The 19,390-nt window shown below is 45.1% G+C and overlaps 1 protein-coding gene across 1 annotated transcript in view; it reads left to right on the forward strand.

Moving 5' to 3' along the window:
- The window catches only part of Flvcr2 (FLVCR choline and putative heme transporter 2), a 71,192-nt gene that overhangs the window by 36,123 nt on the left and 15,679 nt on the right, over nt 1-19,390 (forward strand). The window contains exons 2-5 of the mRNA XM_021178943.3: nt 2,307-2,448; nt 5,204-5,344; nt 15,400-15,467; nt 17,708-17,811. Coding sequence (XP_021034602.1) covers nt 2,307-2,448; nt 5,204-5,344; nt 15,400-15,467; nt 17,708-17,811 — 455 coding nt within the window. The remainder of the gene's footprint in view (nt 1-2,306; nt 2,449-5,203; nt 5,345-15,399; nt 15,468-17,707; nt 17,812-19,390) is intronic.

Below are 19,390 nucleotides of genomic sequence, written 5' to 3' on the forward strand. Positions count from 1 at the left end.
AGATGAGAACCACTATTCTAGCTAGAGTCTAAAGCTTCCAAAGCGAGAATCCTTTTCACATCTTGGTACTGCTTAAAATGCCTATAGAACACTTTTCACATAGTAGGTGCTTAAAAAGATGGGCCTGAATTATTGGTTATATTTTATATGTTATATTTATATTTTAAAATATATATTTATTGATTTATTGATTATATACTGCACCAGGATATGAACAGTCAGCCTTTAAAAAATGATTTGTGTGTGTGTGTACATGTGTGGCATGTATATGCAGGGGCTCATGGAGGCCAGAAGAGGGGGCATCAGATCCAACCACTAGCTACAAGTGATTGTGAGCCCCCTGTGTGCATGCTGGTAACAGAACTTGGGTCCTCTGGAAGAACAGCAGGTGCTCTTAACAACTGGGCCAACTCTCCAGTCCCTACACACAGCCTTTTGCTGATGTCTGTAACTACTCCAAAGCTAGGAACCACTAGGACCATTTGATTGACAAGTAATTGTCAGAGGAAACACCCGTGCAGGAAGTGAGTAGGCAGCGGAAGGGCGTGACAGTGATGAGCCTGAGTTGATGAGCTCTCTCCAGTCTCTGCCTTGGTATTATGTCACCTGGAAGAACAGGCTGGCCTTCACTGACAGACTCCTGATGGGGAGGGGCAGGAATGAGAAAAGAAGATAAGAGAGTTAGGGCCTGAAGGTCTTTCATGAGTTGATGGCTCAAGCCAAGCCAGTTTATTAAGAAGACAGCATCTTCTATGCTGTTTGCAGGGGAAAACAGGACCAGAGCATCAGATTCTGTCAAGCTATCATACCATGGGGTGGACTCAGTAACAAGCTAATCAAGCAATGATGCACAAAGGGAACACAGGCTGTCTCAAGTGCACCACACTGAGTGCACTGAGCCCTCAAGGGCCTTGGGACAGATAACCACAGGCCTTCAAATTGGGGCAAAGTAGCTTCCCAGGATCCAAGAGGGAAGTTCCCCCAAGGCCCTGGCCCCAGGCTATTACTGACTTTTCTGAGCAAGTTCCTGATTTTTAAACAAGAAACTATGTTCCTCTCCATACATCCAGGCCCAAGGGAAAGCCCTGGACTGGCCTGGCTCCAGACAACTGAGAGTGGCCCAACTTTTGGGAGTTGTATATTAGTTAGTTACTGCTGAATCACAGTGTGTCTGATCTCAGGGACACCCAGGTTATGTTATTTTCTAGGTCCTGGGGTATTTGCACTCTAACACTGACGTACTTATGTATGTGTGTGTGTGTGTTGTGTGTAACCATTTTACAGTCATGTGTGACCTCACACTACAGAAACTCTGGCTGTTGCTAAGTTATTACATAACGAACTAAACCATCAATCTTAAATGGACTGACAACTTCCAGCTCTCACTGAAGTCATTCTCTGTAGCTAAAGGTTGTAGAAGCTTTTTCAACTGAACTCTTAGTACTGGGTTAACAGATTCATAGAAATTGATCACTTCAATAGCATAAGAAGAAAAAGGTCGAGCCGGGCGTGGTGGTGCATGCCTTTAATCCCAGCACTCGGGAGGCAGAGGCAGGCGGATTTCTGAGTTCGAGGCCAGCCTGGTCTACAAAGTGAGTTCCAGGACAGCCAGAGCTATACAGAGAAACCCTGTCTCGAAAAAAACCAAAAAAAAAAAAAAAAAAAAAAAAAGAAGAAGAAGAAGAAAAAGGTTAGCATTATATTTCTATATCTCAGGGACAGGGATATGGAAACCATTGAACTAATGAAGCTTGCACTAAAGGAGAGCCAGGCTCCTCCATAGTTTTTGGGTCAGAACTGTGTATAAGTCAAGTTGTCAAGGAAACGATTCTTGGTGGGGAAAATAATTCTGAAATGTGTGTGAGGAAGAACTGGAAGTTTGGAATTAATTTTTGATATGTGCACATGTGTGTATAGCATGTACACATGCTCATGTGGGTGTGTGCATATGTATGGGCTCATGTTGACATGAGGCTAGACGTTGACATTGGGTGCCTTCCATTTTCTGCTCTACCTTTGTTTTTTTGAGACAGGAGTTCATTGATTCTGCTAGGCTGGCCGGCCAATGAGCTCTAGGGATCTGTGTACCCCTGTCCTTCCAATGCTGGGATGACATCCACATGAGACCACACTCAGTTTTTATGTAGGTACTAGGTGTGTGACCTCAAATCCTCATGCATGGATGCTAGGCACTTTACCAACTGAACCATCTCCCCAGCCTGAGAAAGTATGTTTCCAAATAGTAGTCTCTAAATTTGTCTCTTGGCCATTTGATAACTGATTGGTTGTGTCTGTCTTCTATGTAGCTTGGCATTGCAATTGGGTTTTTGGTCCCTCCTGTTTTGGTACCCAACATCAAAGACCCGGAAAAGCTTGCCTACCATATCAGCATCATGTTCTACATAATAGGAGGTGTGGCCACTCTCCTCTTCATCCTTGTCATCATCGGTAAGATCATTAGTGGGCTGCTGGTGGGCAGGAGGTGGGGAAGTTATGTCAACCCTGGTGGCACCCTTTGAACATGGCCCTAAATACCACAGATACTTAGAGACACTGGAGGTCAGGCTTTTTGCCCTTTTCAGATGTTTTAGCTCAGTAAAATTGTCCCTAATACAGCTCTAAGTGATGCTATATACTCCATTATCAGCCCAGGAAAGGTTTAATGGTGGTTGACCAGTTCTCCATTCCCATCTCACCTGAAGAATTAGGTAGACTATTGTCATTTTATTGAGGCCCCTGGAAGAACCTGCAGTGTCCTAAGCATTGTGTTGATCAGCATCTGATTACAAGCCAGTCGAGGTGGCTCATGCCTTTAATTCCAGCATTTAGGAAGGAAACAAAGGCAGGAGGCTCTCTTTGAGTTCAAGGCCAGCCTGATCTACAGAAAAAGTTCTAGTACAGTTAAGGCTACACAGGTAGCAGCCAGACTACTACCTTGTCTCGTCCCTCACCCCCCCCCCCAACAACAACAACAAAGCAAAAGAAAAAACCCGAGAATGTCTTATTTCATTTAGTCCCCAGCAACCCAATGAATAAGGTGCCTTATAGACCCTCTTCAGTAAGGAAGCTAAGACTTGAGGAAAATTCAGGAAGTCATTCCAGATTAGACCACTAGCATAATAACATATTAACTAGCTCCACAAATGCTAATAATCTGAGCTTAGCCTGAAAATACTTGGGGACCAAATTTCTTCATCCTTATTATCAATAATGAGTAATATATGCACCGTGGACAATCTCAAAATAACAAAGTGCAAAGAAAGGAACGGCCATGAATTTGTCCTTGAAAACTTAGTTCCAACAAGCAAGCTCAGGTAAATGCTATTAACATTTTACACTGACGTTCAATTACTCATCCAAGTATTTGCTTATGTGTCTTGGCTGGCCCCTGTGATCCTTGCACTCTGGAGGCTGAGGCAGGAGAATGACTAATTCAAGGACAACCTATGTTACAGGAAAGACCCTGTCTCAGAGAAATCAAATAAAACATCAACAAAACCACAACAAAAGTGAACAAAAGAATTTAAAAAAAGAAATGCTTATTGTTTCCGTGTAAGTGATATGATCAAGGTGGATTCAGAGATGTCTAAGGAATTTTCTTCCCTGTTAAACTGTTAGTCACCCATCTAAAGGTTACTCTCTGCCGTAAAGTCTAATGTCAGGTGGTAAAGGTTTATCCCTGTACGATAGTTCACCTGCAGAGTCACGTAGTTAAATGTGTCTCTTAGATCACTGCTCTCTATGGTATTTCATTCCAGGTATCTTAGTCAGGACAGCGTTCTCTAGGGCTAGCAGCAGGGAGCTGTGAGTGGGAAAGGGAAGAATGAATAAGCTCAGGGCCTCTTGGTTCCACTGAAGTTTTAAATCCTACCATGCCTGCCTCTAAATGTCTGTGTTCGAGGTCAGTGAGGTCCTGGCTCTTTGCAACTGCAAACCTAGGTGGTAGAACTTTGCTATGGTTGGGTATTTTATTAGCTCGTAGTTGACTGAGTGAAGGCTGGAAACAAAAGTTTATCTGAGTACTGTTTCATGGTTGTCAAATCCTCGAAACAACACCGGATGCTGAGGACCTAATCGCCTTGCATGGAAGGGGAGTTGAGCAGCCAAGACAATGGATGGCGCATTCCAGCAGAGAGAATTTGTCCAGAACTATTATTGGAGAAGGAAGAGGCAGGGCTCTGAAGTCAAAGCTGGAATGGTTGGGGGGAGGTGCTGGGGGTGCTTTGATGATCTGCTCCCGAGAGCCAACCTCATTTGCAGAACTTCCTCTAGAGGCAGGCAGCCTACCTTCCAGGAGAGGTCTCATGGGCCTTGCCAGAGGCCATGTAGTCAGTGGCCTTGCTCGAATGATGTGGGAGAGCCAATGTAGTCAAACGACTAGCTAAACACATCTGCCCTGCAGCGAGGCGAATGGCACTTGGTAGAGTCACATCACATCAGCTGTGTGGAACTTGACTCTAAATGACACAATTTCCCAGTCTCTATTCAGCCTTTGACACAGGCGTGGTCAGTCCTGGAGCTTGGCTCTCTTCTAAGAAGAGTCTCATTTAGCACTGGTGAAAGTAGGAGCACACTCTCAACTTCTGCCACTGTAACTTTCATTGATTTAGGGAACAGCTTGGCAGCCATGCACCAGACTCTGTGATTCTGTAGACAAACGTCACTCCTATCCCCCTTTGAAGCTCTGGAGTTCAGCCACTCACGGGGTTCCTAACCTTCCAAAGTCCAGCTTTCACTGCCCCTGCCCTCCCCCCCCCCCATGTGTGCGCCCACTTCTGTTTTGTGATAAGTTATTTGCTAGGTATTATGGGCTGCCTTGATCTTTGAACACTGCCAGGGAGGCTCGATGTTTCCAGTCCTGTAGGGGCTATTAAAGAAAAGGCAATAAAATAAATATGACAGCGTTAGAGGTAGTAGCTCAGGGGTTGAATGCTTGCCTTGCTTACTGGAGGCCCTGGCTTCCCTCCCTCTACTGCCAAAGAAAAGAAAAAAGAAAAGAAAAGGGGGGGGGAGGACTTTGGGCAAAGCCTCAGGCAATGAGAAATAATTTTAGGAGATGTTTCTCTGGAAACAATGTTATTTCCTTTACAGTCTCAGTCCCTCCCTAGATGGTGGAGGTAGCCTGTGTCTGTACAGCTGGTACCCCTGGGGTGGGAGCACAGGGATTTCTTTCCCATTACTTTATTGTCTTTATTCCTTTCAGTATTCAAGGAGAAGCCCAAGCACCCTCCCAGCAGGGCCCAGTCCTTGAGCTATGCCTTGGCGACCCCTGATGCTTCTTATTTAAGTTCCATTGTCCGGCTCTTCAAAAACCTCAACTTCGTGCTGCTGGTCATCACCTATGGTAAGGCATACCGGGGTCCAGCAATGCCCGGGACTAGCCTAATGTGTCTGTGTTTTCTCTTCCCCAGTCCCAAATGTGCCCGACCAGCTGTTTAGGTTGACCTTGGGGCCTCTGCACACGTTGAAAGGTCCCCTCTAGAAAAGCTATTCCTTTCCTTGCAGGTTCTGACCAATGCTTGTTTACTTATTTACTTTATATCCCACTCACTGCCCCTTTCCCGGTCACCCTCTCCCATAATCCTTCTTCATTCCCCCATCTCTTCTCCTCTGACCAGGTAGGGACCCCCTGGTTATCCCCCCAATCCTGGCACTTCAAGTTTCTGCAAGGCTAGGTACTTCCTCTGCCACTGCGTCCAGACAAGGCAGCCCAACTAGTAGTACATATCCCATGTCAACAGCTTTTGGGATAACCCCCCACCCCCACCCCCATCCAGTTGTTCAGGACCCCTATGAAGGTCAAGTTGTACATCTGCTGCATATGAACAGGGAGGCCTAGGTCCAGCCTGTGGATGTTCTTTGGTTAGTGGTTCAGACTCTGAGAGCCCCAAGGGTCCAGCCAGGTTAGTTGACTCTGGTGGTCTTCCTGTGGAGTTCTTTTTTCTTAAAAGATTTATTTATATGTAAGTACACTGTAGCTGTCTGTCTTCAGCCACTCCAGAAGAGGGAGTCAGATCTCGTTACAGATGGTTGTGAGCCACCATGTGGTTGCTGGGATTTGAACTCCGGACCTTCAGAAGAGCAGTCGGGTGCTCTTACCCACTGAGCCATCTCTCCAGCCCTCCTGTGGAGTTCTTATTCCTTTGGGGCTCACAGGAATTACTGCCTTTTTATCTATGTAGTTCCTCCATGGTAAACAGTGTGTACTCCAGGAGTGATGAATGAATAAGTGAGCAAGCGAATGAATGAATCTGTAAATCAGTCTTGCCACACAACTTATACCCACCCCCCAACCGATTCTCCCTCATCTTGAAACATCAATGCCTTTTTAAAATTTTATGTGTTTGAACGCAACCAACATTTCCTCTTCCTCTCATTTTCATAACCTTTGGTGTGATAACTTTTAACCTTGACTAGTGTGCGGCCTTGCCTACCAACACTGACTTAGGTGTCTTCTTTTCAATCTTTAATCCGAAATAAGGTCAAAGAGCATTAAGAACAAGGTCATAGCCAGGCCAGTGGTGGGATGCCTTTGGTCCTATCACTTGTAAGGCAGAGGCAGGCAGATCTCTTGAGTTTGAGGCTAGCCTGGTCTACAGCGTGAGTTCCAGGACATCCAGAGCTACATAGAAATCCTGTCTCGAAAAACAAAACAAAGCAAAACAAAAAACAAAGCCATAACATTCAAAATATCCGTCCTTTAGATGGATTTCAGTCTAATAAATTTTCACTGTTAGTTCAAGAAGTTGTAGATCTACCCAAGTGTACTACCTCACAGCCTACACTTGACCATTTAACCACTAGATAAAGTTAAAATTAAATCAAGTAAGTCACACACCTGTGAAACAAAGACATGAAGTTGGTTTGACAAGACAAACTAAAGTGAGACTCTTGGCCATGACTCCCTGTTTTCTGTGGGTTACACAAGTCATTGATTCATAACACCATATCACCTGGTGTGAGTTAATTCTTACTGTATCTATGTGAGAGCAATACTGTAATTATCCCCATTTAACAGAGGAAGAATCTGAAACTCAGAGAGACCAGGTACTTGGACTATGGTCATACACTGCAAGTGGCAGAGCCAGAATCCAAACACATCTGTTAAACTTGAAAGCCTGCATTTTCTCCCTTGTTACGTAACCCAAGTTCTAGACAAAGCCTCACGTGAGCCTCCTGTGTGTCAGCCTCCTCAGTAGCTGGGACTACAGGCGTTTGCTCTCATGCCCCAAAGCCAGCATTGTCTTGCATATTCCACAGTTGCCCATATATTTCCTTCCAGAGCTGTACTTAAAACTGCATGTCAAGGTGGCTGGAGAGATGGCTTAGCAGTTAAGAGACATTTTTTCTGAGGACCTGGGTTCAATTCCCAGAACCCACATAGTGGCTCATAACCGTCTGTAACTCCAGTCCTAAGGGATCTGGCACCTCTTTGCCGGATCCAGGCATGCACGTGTTGCAGACATACTCTCAGATAAAAACACCCATACACATAAAACAATAAGTAACTAAAAATTAAACAACAGCCGGGCGGTGGTGGCACACGCCTTTAATCCCAGCACTTGGGAGGCAGAGGCAGGCGGATTTCTGAGTTTGAGACCAGCCTGGTCTACAGAGTAAGTTCCAGGACAGCCAGGGCTACACAGAGAAACCCTGCCTCAACGCTCCCCCCTCCCAAAAAAATTAAACAAGAGTATATGCTAGGTTTATCAATGACCTTTATCTCAAAACCCTCATGCTGAGGTCCTAGGTAAGAGGCTGCTATTCTTGTGGAAAAGCAGTATAGTTGTCTCGATTCTAAGTATCCCTCTGAATTCATCCCCAGTAAAGTCTCTACCCTCTAGAAATGTCCAACTAAAGCACTTATGAGCTGCTTATTGTATATGTGCAGTATACAAGCATAGGTGGGACCAAGTACTTGGCGAGGAGATGTCCGGGGAGCATTAGGCTCCAGATCAGTGGTCCTTAGCCTCCACAGTGCCATGACCTTTTAATACAGTTCCTCATATTCTGGTGACTCCCATCCATAAAATTATTTCACTGGTAAATCATAACTGTAATTTTGCTAGTGTTAAGAATCTCCATGTAAATATTTTTTTTTTCTGACAGTCTTAGGAGACCTCTGTGAAAAGGTCATTTGATCCCCAAAGGGGTTGTGGTGATCCCTAAGTTGAGAACTGCTCAGACAGACTGTGAAACTGGACGCCTACGTCTTCCCTTCCATGACTCCGAGGACTCTTTCTTTGCTCCCTGTCTTGATTGCATCCGTCTGTTGCCTGTTAATGTTATTACTTCTTATCTTGTGGCTCTGGGAGACATAAGTGCTTATGTTTCTTCCATGGCTGAAGCTGATGCTGGTGGTCACTGCTGGACAATGGTGCCTTATAGAGCTGTGGTCCTCAGTGCTGGAGGCTGTGAGTGGCAGGGTCAGGTCACTGAGCCATGAAAGCACAACATAAACTAAATGTATTCAGGATGTTGTTCTTGGTTATTGGGTAGTGAGGGGTGGGTAGCTCTGGGTCACACTGTGGGGGAACAAGCAACGCCTCCTGTTTCTTCCTTCCTTCCTTCCTTCCTTCCTTCCTTCCTTCCTTCCTTCCTTCCTTCCTTCCTTCCTTCCTTCCTTCCTTCCTCCCTCCCTTCCTTCCTTCCTTCCTTTTTAAGATTTATTTGTTTTATGTATGTGAGTACACTGTAGCTGTCTTCAGACATACCAGAAGAGGGATTCAGATATCACTACAGATGGTTGTGAGCCACCATGTGGTTGCTGGGAACTGAACCTGGGACCTCTGGAAGAGCAGTCGGTGCTTTAATCACTGAGCCATCTCTTCAGCACCTGTCCTGTTTCTTATATGATTGTTGACTTGTGTTCCTGTACTTTAGTTGGAATTATAAGTCTACTAGACACTGGGCATGCCTCCTGATCTATTTGGTGAAACAATAATTCAGGAAGTAGATAGGAAAGTCTTTTAAATGTAATGTATTAGTTTACTTTTTTTTTTTTTTAAGGTAGGGTCTTGTGACTCCTAGAGTGGCCTAGAATGAGCTGGGGACCGACTGGAGCTTGTGGTTCTCCTGCCACTATGACCCAAGTGTCGGGATTACAGATGTGTACCATCGCATCTGCTTTATGTGGTGATGGGGATCAAGTCTAGGACTTAGTTCTCGGTAGGCAAGCACTCTGACAACCGAGTTACATTCCACAGCCCCAGGGAAGTGTCCTATGTGGTGATAAGGATCTTGGAAAATCAATAGCAGTAGCAAGGATGCTGGGATGGGGGTGGGGTTGCCAGTCATTACCCCCACCCCAGGACTGCTAATGGCTCTTGTCACATTGTAGGCAGTGTTTAGTCAAGAAAAATGGCTGAGTAGCAGTAAGAACAGTGGCCTTTGTGTCACCCAAACAATGCAGGAACTTGTCGGAATCTGCTCTCTTATGGTCTCTGTAGAGCCTATCAGTCATGTTGAAAGGCTTTAGGTTCTCTGTGCTCTTCCCATGCTTGCTAGCAGGTTTGTGCTAAATCACTGTCCCGGGTGTCTGAGATCTGGTCCGGGAGCCTCTACTTGAGATCCCCTTTCCCTTGGGGTTCTCCTGTCTTATCCTTACTCTACCTTGTGGGAGGAACCAAGATATAGGGATCTCCGAGTGCCTACAAGATCCTAGCTTACAAGGAGTTTAACAAAGCACAATGACATATGTGAATACCACCATGAAATTCATTGCTTTGTATGTAATTAATTTCTTGGCTTTTTTTGAGATAGGGTCTCTCTGTATAGCTCTGGCTGTCCTAGAACTCACACTGTAGACCAGGCTAGCCTCAGACTCAAGAGATTCGCCTGCCTCTGCCTCCTGAGTGCTGGGATTAAAGCTGTATACCACCTCCAACTGAGGTGATTAATTTTTTTAATTAAAAAAAAAGAATTGATGTGGCTGAAGAGATGGCTCAGTGGTTAAGAGCACTCATTGCTCTTGCAAAGGACCTGGGTTTGTTTCCCAGCTCCCACATATTGGCTCACAGCCATCTATGACTCCAGTTCCAGGGGATCCAATGTCCTCTAGAGATCTCTGAGGACACCAGGCATGTGTGTATGCACATGCATACATTCAGGCAAAAAATACAGGGATATAAAAATAACTTTTTGTTGTTTTGCTTTTCTTTTTTATTCTTAAAGATTTATTTATTGACTATATGTAATACACTGTAGCTGTCTTCAGCCACTCCAGAAAAGGGAGTCAGATCTCGTTACAGATGGTTGTGAGCCACCATATGGTTGCTGGGATTTGAACTCATGACCTTCGGAAGAGCAGTTGGTGCTCTTACCTGCCGAGTCATCTCACCAGCCATGTTTTGCTTTTCGAGACAGGGTTTCTCTATGTAGCCCTGACTGTCCTGGAACTTGCTTTGTAGACCAAGCTGGCCTTGAACTCAGAGATCCACCTAACTGCTAACTGCTGGAATTAAGGGCATGTGTCATCATGGCCAGCTAAAAATAAATTTTCTAGAGGGAGAAGAAGGAGAATGGGGCTGGGTGTGGTAGTACATGACTCCCATTCCAGCATTCTTTCAAAAAGATTTATGTTTTTATCTTATGTGTATGAGTGCTCTGGCTGAATGTATGCATGCACAGCACACGTGTGCCTGTTGAATCGCCTGGAACTGGGGTTAAGGATGATTGTGAGTATGCTTCTAAAAGGAATATTGGAGCTCTGGGCGCTTTCGGTCTTTTGTGGCTTCCTGGGTGTAGTAAGGTGAGGCTCTCTGCTCCACTGCAGATTCCTCACAATGATGGGCGCTGCCCAAAACAGTGGGGCCAACTCTGAAACCCTGAACCCCAAAGAAACCTTTCTCCCCTAGAAGCTCACTCTGCCAGGTATTGTGCCACAGGGACACAAAGCCAGCCAGCACAGCAAGCTACCTCAAAGAGAGAATCCGGTGGCACACTTGATTAGAAATTTGGTTTTCTGTGCTTCTCTTCTGGGATTCAGATGCAGGCGGCAGAGGTGGAGGAAATTGCCTGCCTTTTGTAAACATTTCAGACAATTCTAACTTGCTTCAGATTTGGAAAGTTCTGAAGTAGCTAGCTGTGGGCAAGGGGAAGTCTCATGGTCTTGGGGCTCCTTATCTTCCATGTGAACCCCACCACCTGGGAATCTTGGTCTGATCCTTCAGCCTCTGCATTCCTGAAGCCAAACACTAGTTTTAAGAAATATCTAATATGCTTTCCTTTCTCTTTTACCTCTTTCTCTCCCCCTCTCCCTCTCCATTCCATCCTTCTCCCTTACCCCTCTCCCTCCCTTCCCCCCTCCCTCTCCCTTTCTCCCTGTTAAAATTCAGGTTCTCAAATCCCATTCTAGAAGATTCTCATTTAAAAGAACTCATTTTGAACTTTTGAGTGGTCCTTGAAATAGTTTTTTGGGGTGGGTGGGTGGGTGGGGGAACTGGCCTCAAACAAAAAGGAAAGGGACTCCAAGTGAGGGCTGTCAAATCTGCTCTTCTCCTTAGGACATGTCCATTCCAAATGTGCCCGTTAGTGTGGCAGACTCCCAGGATGCACACACTGTCTCTGCACTGAGTTGATAGGGGCCTTACCTTGCAGGAGTGATCACACATCCCTGAATTTGTGAAGGAGATGCTACGCCCTCAGGGCAGAGCTTACATTTCATCCCCACTCTTCCCGATCTGGGTGTGAGGTGTTCCACCTTTTGGACTGCACATAGGAGAGGACTCATTTTGTCTGACTCATCTGACAACGTCAGAAGATATGGGAAGGAACACCTAAAGATTGGTTCGAGAATCATTGCTAACACCTCTCGGGGAAGTGTGTACAGTATGGGAAAGGACAGCCTTCCAGAGCGTGCCTCTGCTCCCTGCCTTTCACCTTTTCTATGGCGGTGTAGCCTGGCACAGGGAGAGGCTATCGATGAACCACACTAAGTCAGTATTTCCAACTTCATCAGTGTTAGAATCACCTAGAAGGTTTGCTCAAACACAGATTGTGGGAGCTCACTCCCAGAGCCCTGGATGAAGTGGGTCGAGGGTGGGGTTGGACACAGGCCAGTAGACACATGGCCACTAACTCACTGATCCCCAAGCTCAGCTGTAGCATCCTGGGCCAGGGTTCTCACAGAAATGCTGATATCAAAGTGTTCTTCTTCTGCCCCCTTCAGTTGGATAGCATCTGTTTCCTTGGATTCTGCCCATCTTGACATCCAGCTGGAGATCCAAGCTGAGAACAGCTGTCTCAGCTAAAGCTAAAGCTCACTTAACTTTGGCAGGGTCATCCCGGGCCAGGAGGCAGATGGATGAGCAAGAAGGGTGGGAAGGTTATAGGGTGAGAAGAGAAGAAGCAAGAAGCTGTTTTGTTTTTCTTTTCCCCGTTTCCTCCCACATTCCAGCTCACCCCACTTTTCAGGACCTTTTCTCCTGACGACACTCTTGACTCAGAGATGGAATTCTAAGTATCTGGGTGTGTGGTTGAAGTTCATTGGGTTTGCTTTCTAGTAAGAGGCCGACTGAAAGCCAAGTAAACACTCTTTTGTTGTTGTTGTTGTTGTGGGGTTTTTTTGCTGTTGTTGTTGTTTTTGTTTGTTTATTTTTCGAGACAGGGTTTCTCTGTATAGCCCTGGCTGTCCTGGAACTCACTCTGTAGACCAGGCTGGCCTCGAACTCAGAAATCCACCTGCTTCTGCCTCCCAAGTGCTGGGATTAAAGGCATGCACCACCAAGCCCGGCGTAAGCACTCTTTACATATTTATTATTTGCAGGGATATGCGCACGTGTGCCCACGTGTGTCCCTGTACACTGTGGAGGTCAAAGGACAACTTGCAGGAGTAGACCTTCTCCTACCATGTGGGTCCTGGGGGGCAGAACTTGGGTCCTCAGACATGGTAGCAGGTACTTTTACCCACTGAGCCATCTCTCTGGTCCTCTGTAGAATGTTTTCTTATGCGACAATCACTAGCCTGGCAGTTGCGTATAAAGTTCAGCATTTGTTGAACCCCTTAGGCCTGTCTTGAGGAAGCCACAGTGAGTCCAACCTTTTGCATCTGTGGAGTGACCTGCTGAGAGAGGCTGAGAGAGGGATAGGAAGAAACAGGCCTGGCTTGGAGATACCTTTGTTTTAAATCGTGAAATCTAATGATTTACATCAAGGGCTCTGGAGACAACAGGGGTAACTTCAGACCCAGATTTACTCTTTAATGCCTCTGTGCTTGCAAGGGTGGGGATGAAGGTTCTTATCTATCTTGTATGGGAATCTGGCCTTCACTTTGTATCTTGTTCCTTTGGGAGCCTGATATAGGGAGCATGTCAACTATATTTCAGCAGTGTTGCTTATGATAAAAAAAAAAAAAAGACCTGTGATTAAAAATGAACACACAGACCTAGTCATATCTGGCCCCAGGCCACTCAGTGTGTCCTTGAGTACAGTGACTCTTTTCACTGGTCCATCTTTTACGGGGACCTTGGAAAGTATGGCTACAGAGTTGTGCTCCAGGGAGGTGTCCCACCTCCCACCAGAGAGATTAATTGTACTCAACTTTCATTGTTCCTTAGATGCCTCTGTGATCTGAGGCTCTGTGGACTGAGTCTACTGAAGATGAACTCCCAAAACAGCCCGGCTTCCTTCTCCACAAATTGAAGTGTGCTTGTGGTAGTCTTGTGAGCCTCAAAACAAAAACATAAACAAACAAACCCAAACAACAACAACAACAGATCCCTAGTCCCCTAGTATGCTTTATAAACAGGAAGATCTGCTTATGCTTGTTTCTTATTGGTTGGTTTTGTTTCGTTTCGTTTGGATAGGATCTTCTTAGGGCTGGCCTTCCTACTCATGATCCTCTTGCCTTAGTCTGCAAAATGCTAGGATTATGTGAGATATGACTGCCAGTATGCATCAATCACTTCACTTATTTTTTTGCATCTACTCTTTAACTGCATTTTTCTCATCTATAGAGTGGGAATGATAACACTATTAACTTAGGGAAATGATAAAGTTTGTAAGGTCCTTAGAACAGGGTCAGTAACTATGTATGTGATGCTGTCATCGTCAGCATTATCTCCAGCACCCTCATTATCATCGCCATTATCCCTGAGAGAAGATCAGGAGGCCCTTTCTTCTTTAGGTCAGTTCCTGTCTCCATATAGTTACTAATTCATTATGTGGCTTTGGGCAAATCACCTTATTATCTACTTTCTTTCTCTGTTTCCTTCCTTTCTTTGTGTATGTGTGTATATATACATATGTGTTCATGTGAGTGTGTGCATTTGTACCTGTAGAGAGGCCAGAGGTTAACATTGGGTGTCTTCCTAAGTCACTGCCTTTTTTTTTTTGTTTGTTTGTTTTTTTTTGTTTTTCGAGACAGGGAACTCACTTTGTAGACCAGGCTGGCCTCGAACTCAGAAATCCGCCTGCCTCTGCCTCCCGAGTGCTGGGATTAAAGGCGTGCGCCACCACGCCCGGCTGTCACTGCCTTTTTTAAAAGTACTTTTTGTACTTTGGAAATTTAACATATTTATGTAATGAATTTTGATTATACCTATCTGCCCTCTCTCTCCAATTCATCATAGCGCCCCCCCATTCTCCCTCCCGATTTCCCTTATTCTTTTGAAGCACAGACTCTGACTGAAACCTGGAGCACATCAGTTTTGCTGGATGATCCAGTAAGCACCAGGACCCGCTTTGTCTCTGCCCTTCTCCAAAGCTCAGCAGTTACAAACTCCTGGCTCTGTGCATGTGAGCTAGGGATGCTAACTCAGATCTTCAGGCTTTTGCTGCAGAAACTTTACCAACTGAGCCTCCTCCCCAGGCCCCTATCCTCTGTTCCTATCAGTAATTTCTAGGTACTCCGTTATTTGTTGAATAATCTGATGGAGTAGGATACCAACTAATTTTGGAGATGGTTTAATTTCACACAACAGACCTATAGGAGTGGAGAGAGGAGAGAAACAGCCAGCAGGTGGAAGGGTGCCAAGGTTTGGATGCTCATAGAGGAAGTAGGACCATCAGGAGAAGGTGGAGAACACCCACTTCTGTTTAAACCCGCACGCAGGTCTAGAGAGACAAAGCTGAAAGGAGGAACGTGAATGGTTCTGACCAGAGTGATCCTGCACGGAGTCATTCCCAGGGCAGGCTAAAGGGATTGTGATGTCATGGTATGTGGCTAAGAAAGGGTGACAATGGCTACTCTGAATTGTTTTCAGGCATCTATTTCAGAAGAACTAGAAAGTCGCCTCATACATCCCTGAATTTTTCTCCTCCGAGAACATCACACACAGTGGTAGTGGGGATGAAGATTTCTTCCCTCACTATAGGATTTCCATGATGGCTGCAGGGAGGAGGGAGATGTTAGCCTGTGGTCTGGGCAGATCCTAATGTGTCTCACCCTTCCTCCTCCAGGTCTGAATGCTGGTGCTTTCTATGCCTTATCCACTCTGCTGAATCGCATGGTGATCTTGCACTTCCCGGTAAGGCAGATTCCCAAATGTGCTGGGCAGGGAGATACTGTCTGTCTCTGCAGAGGCTGGGTAGCGGTCCACTCTTGGGTCTAGCTAGTTCTAGGTAGCCTCCAATGGATGTGTGCTTACGGGTTTGGAGGTAGATGGCCCTGGGTCTCAATTTAAATTTTGGTGGTTTTAAACTATGTCACAGTAAACTATGTCATAATATGACAAGCTTGTTATCATCTTAGACTTCTCTCTTTTCTGCAAAAGACATAAAACTACCTTTCTCTTCACTCTCTGTCTCTGTCTCTGTCTCTGTCTCTGTCTCTCTCTCTGAGGCAGAGTTCCATTATACAGCCTTGGGTAGCCTGGAACTCACAGAGACCTGCTGCCTCTGCCTCCTGAGTGCTGGGACTAAAAGCATGTGCCACTTTGCCCAGCTACAATTACCTCTAGTAATGTTTGTTTTTTTTAAGAGCAGAGTATAAGAGCTAGAGAGATGTAAGAACACTAGCTACTCTTCCAGGGGATCTGGATTCAGAACTCAGAACCCGCATGATGTCTCACAACCATTTGTAACTTCAGTTCCAGGGGATAAGAAACCTTCTACTGGCCTCTGGAAACCACCTGGCACGAATGTGATATATATGCATACGTGTAGGCAAAATACCCAAACATATAATAAAAATAAGAAACTTTATATAAAAAAGGCTAGAGAATAAGTAGCAACACTTGGATAGATGTATAGTCATATGATACTTATTATATGGGAAATTTTTAATTTTGAACTCGTATGTTCAATTAAAGTGTTTTTCTATTTTTATTTCTTTTTATGTATATGGTATTTTGCCTGCATGAATGTCTATGCACCATATGTATGTGTAATGTCTACATAGATTAGAAGAGGGCACTACATTCCCCGAGACTGGAGTTAGTTGAGGTATGAGCTGCCATATAGGTCCTAAGAATTGAACCCAGGCCTCTGGGAAGAGCAACCAGCACTGTCCAGCTCTTAACTGCTGAGTCATCTCTCCAGCCTCAGCATTTTATTTTTAATTAATTAATTAATTAATGTTTGTTTGTTTGTTTGAGGCAAGGTCTTTCTATGTAGACCTGGCTGTCCTGGAACCAATTAAAGCATTTAAGAAAAATGTTTCCAGCTGGGCAGTGGTGGCACACACTTTTAATCCCAGCACTTGGGAGACAGAGGCAGGTGGATTTCTGAGTTCAAGGCCAGCCTGGTCTACAAAGTGAGTTCCAGGACAGCCAGGACTACACAGAGAAACCCTGTCTCGGGGAAAAAAAAAAAGTTTCCAGAACCAGTGAGGCTGAATGTTGGGCAAGTGACACTGAGTGTTATAGAGTCAGGTACACCAAGGCCATGGATGTCACACTTGCAGAATCCTACCATCATTAAGACCTAAGATCATAGCCCAGCTCTGTCTTTAAAAAAACGTGTGCCTGTGACCTTAGGATAACAGGTTAATCTCACTGTTCTCTGTTTCATATCATGAAATGGGTACAGACTAACTCCTAATTTTATGGTGGGAATTATGAGAATTAAGCAACAATGTCAACATTGATATATATTATATGAATATTACATACTATATATTATAATAATATCATATATTATTGTTATTATTAGCCCTGTCCAACATGTTTTGACATTGTAAAATGACATTGTTATCTACAAATATGTTGTGCACATATGATGCACATTCATAGCTATCCTGAGATACATGGCCACAGACAGGTTTGACCCATCTGAAAAATATGATGAAATAAATACATGTGTTCCAGTAGGTTTTTCTCTCTACAAAATGGAAACAATGATATATAAGATGTAATTGCTGTAAGGATTAATTTAAAAATACTTGAGAGAGCATGGTAATGTACTTCATTAATGCCAGCAGTTGGGAGGCAGAAGCAGGTGGTTCTTTGTGAGTTCAAGGCCAACCTGGTCTACTTAGCAAGTTCCAAGTCAGACAGGCTATGTAGTAAGACCTTGTTTAAAAAAAAAATAGAAAATTATATATATGTGTGTGTGTGTGTGTGTGTGTGCTGTAAGTGGCTTAAAGAACAAGATTAGGCTGATCATGCTGCTATCCCAGCGTACAGGGCCATAGATGTACAGCTGGGGTATTATTGTTGGTAAGAACAACTATTCCAGAATTTCCTTGAGGTTGTTATCTTAGGGCCCATCTTGTCTTGGTATTTGCTAAATTCTGGCCACCTTGGGGGTGGTTCTGTGGTCTCCCCAGGGGGAAGAAGTGAATGCTGGAAGAATCGGTCTGACCATCGTCATTGCAGGGATGTTTGGTGCTATGATCTCAGGCATCTGGCTGGATAAATCCAAAACCTACAAGTGAGTGACTCTTTTTTGATCAAGAACCGGGGCCCCTTACTTTTGAAATGACATGCATCTTAGGAACACAGCTAGTTAGCTTTGGGGCGGGGTAGCAGCTGGAGGTCAAATTGGTCAAACAGGCAGTTTTGACTTGCTTTCTCTGAGCCTGGGATTCCTCATTCACAAAGTGGATGGAACTCTACTCACTCTGTGGGATTCTGGGAGGAATCGGAATAGTGGACACAGAGGTTGACTTAGTCTTCCTCCCTATCCAAAAGACTTGTGGAAAGAAAAGAGGACAGAGAAATGAAAACAGAATGTGTGTTGGGGTAGGGGGTGGGGAGATCTCAGCAGTTGGAAAGTTTGAGGGGAACCCCCAAAGAGCAATGAGCAGGAGATTTCCCTGACCTTGGCTGCTCTGGGATAACTGGGCTCTCTGTGTCTTAGTTCAATTTGCAGTGCATTTAAATCTTGCAATTGTTTTTTATCTTGTTTGCAAATATCCTATGCCTTGGGCCCAATTATCCAGTATACTTCTAACAGCCTAGAGTGATCATAAAAGATTTTAGTATATGCCAACCCAGTCCTGGCCTATAAATACAAAATCCTGACATCCCACTCTCCAGATGCCAATGAAGTAGAAGGGTCTGCTTTGTAAAATGCGAGCCGGGATTGGAGAGACAGCTCAAATGAGAAGCGCTTGCTCTGTAAGCGTGAGAACCTAAGATTGATTCCTGGGATACACTTCTTTTTTTTCAATGTTTTATTGGATATTTTCTTCATTTACATTTCAAATGCTATCCCATAAGTCCCCTATACCCTCTCCCTGCCCGGCTCCCCTACTCACCCATTCCCACTTCTTGGCCCTGGAGTTCCCCTGTACTGGGGCATATAAAGTTTGCAAGACCAAGGGGCCTCTCTTCCCAGTGATGGCCGGCTAGGCCATCTTCTGCTACATATGCAGCTAGAGACACGAGCTCTGGGGGTACTGGTTTCTTCATATTGTTGTTCCATCTATAGGATTGCAGACCCCTTCAGCTCCTTGGGTACTTTCTCTAGCTCCTCCATTGGGGACCCTGTGTTCCATCCAACAGATGACTATGAGCATCCACTTCTGTATTTGCCAGGCACTGGCATTGCCTCACAAGAGACAGCTATATCAGGGTCCTTTCAGCGGGGATACACGCATGGTGGCAAGTGCTTGTAATCTCAGCTTGGGGATGCAGATGGGGAGACTTTGGCATTTGCTGGGCATCTGTTCATCAGCCAGCCTTGAAGGAACTCTCCAGAGGACAGGAAACCAGAGGACAAGTCCTGCAACCTATTTCTAACTTACACCCATGTGTTCAGAATTGAACTCAGGACCTGTGTATGCTAGGCAAAAAATGGGCTACACTGCCAGTCATGCCCTTCCCTTCTGGTTGTGACTCTGTGTGGCCCCTCATGCAGAGGGTGTTCAGTGAACACTAGCTGTGGGTCAGCTACCAGGATGGTGCTGCACTGGGGTAGGCAGATTTCCAGGCTGCTTTGTCGAAGCCTCCAAAGTTTCCAGTGTCTGGAGGCAAAAGACAGTGGTCGACCTGTTCTCTGCCACACA

The sequence above is a fragment of the Mus caroli genome, unplaced genomic scaffold (assembly GCF_978045245.1).
Source record: "Mus caroli unplaced genomic scaffold, Mus_caroli_1 scaffold_14, whole genome shotgun sequence".
Classification (NCBI taxonomy): Eukaryota; Metazoa; Chordata; class Mammalia; order Rodentia; family Muridae; genus Mus; species Mus caroli.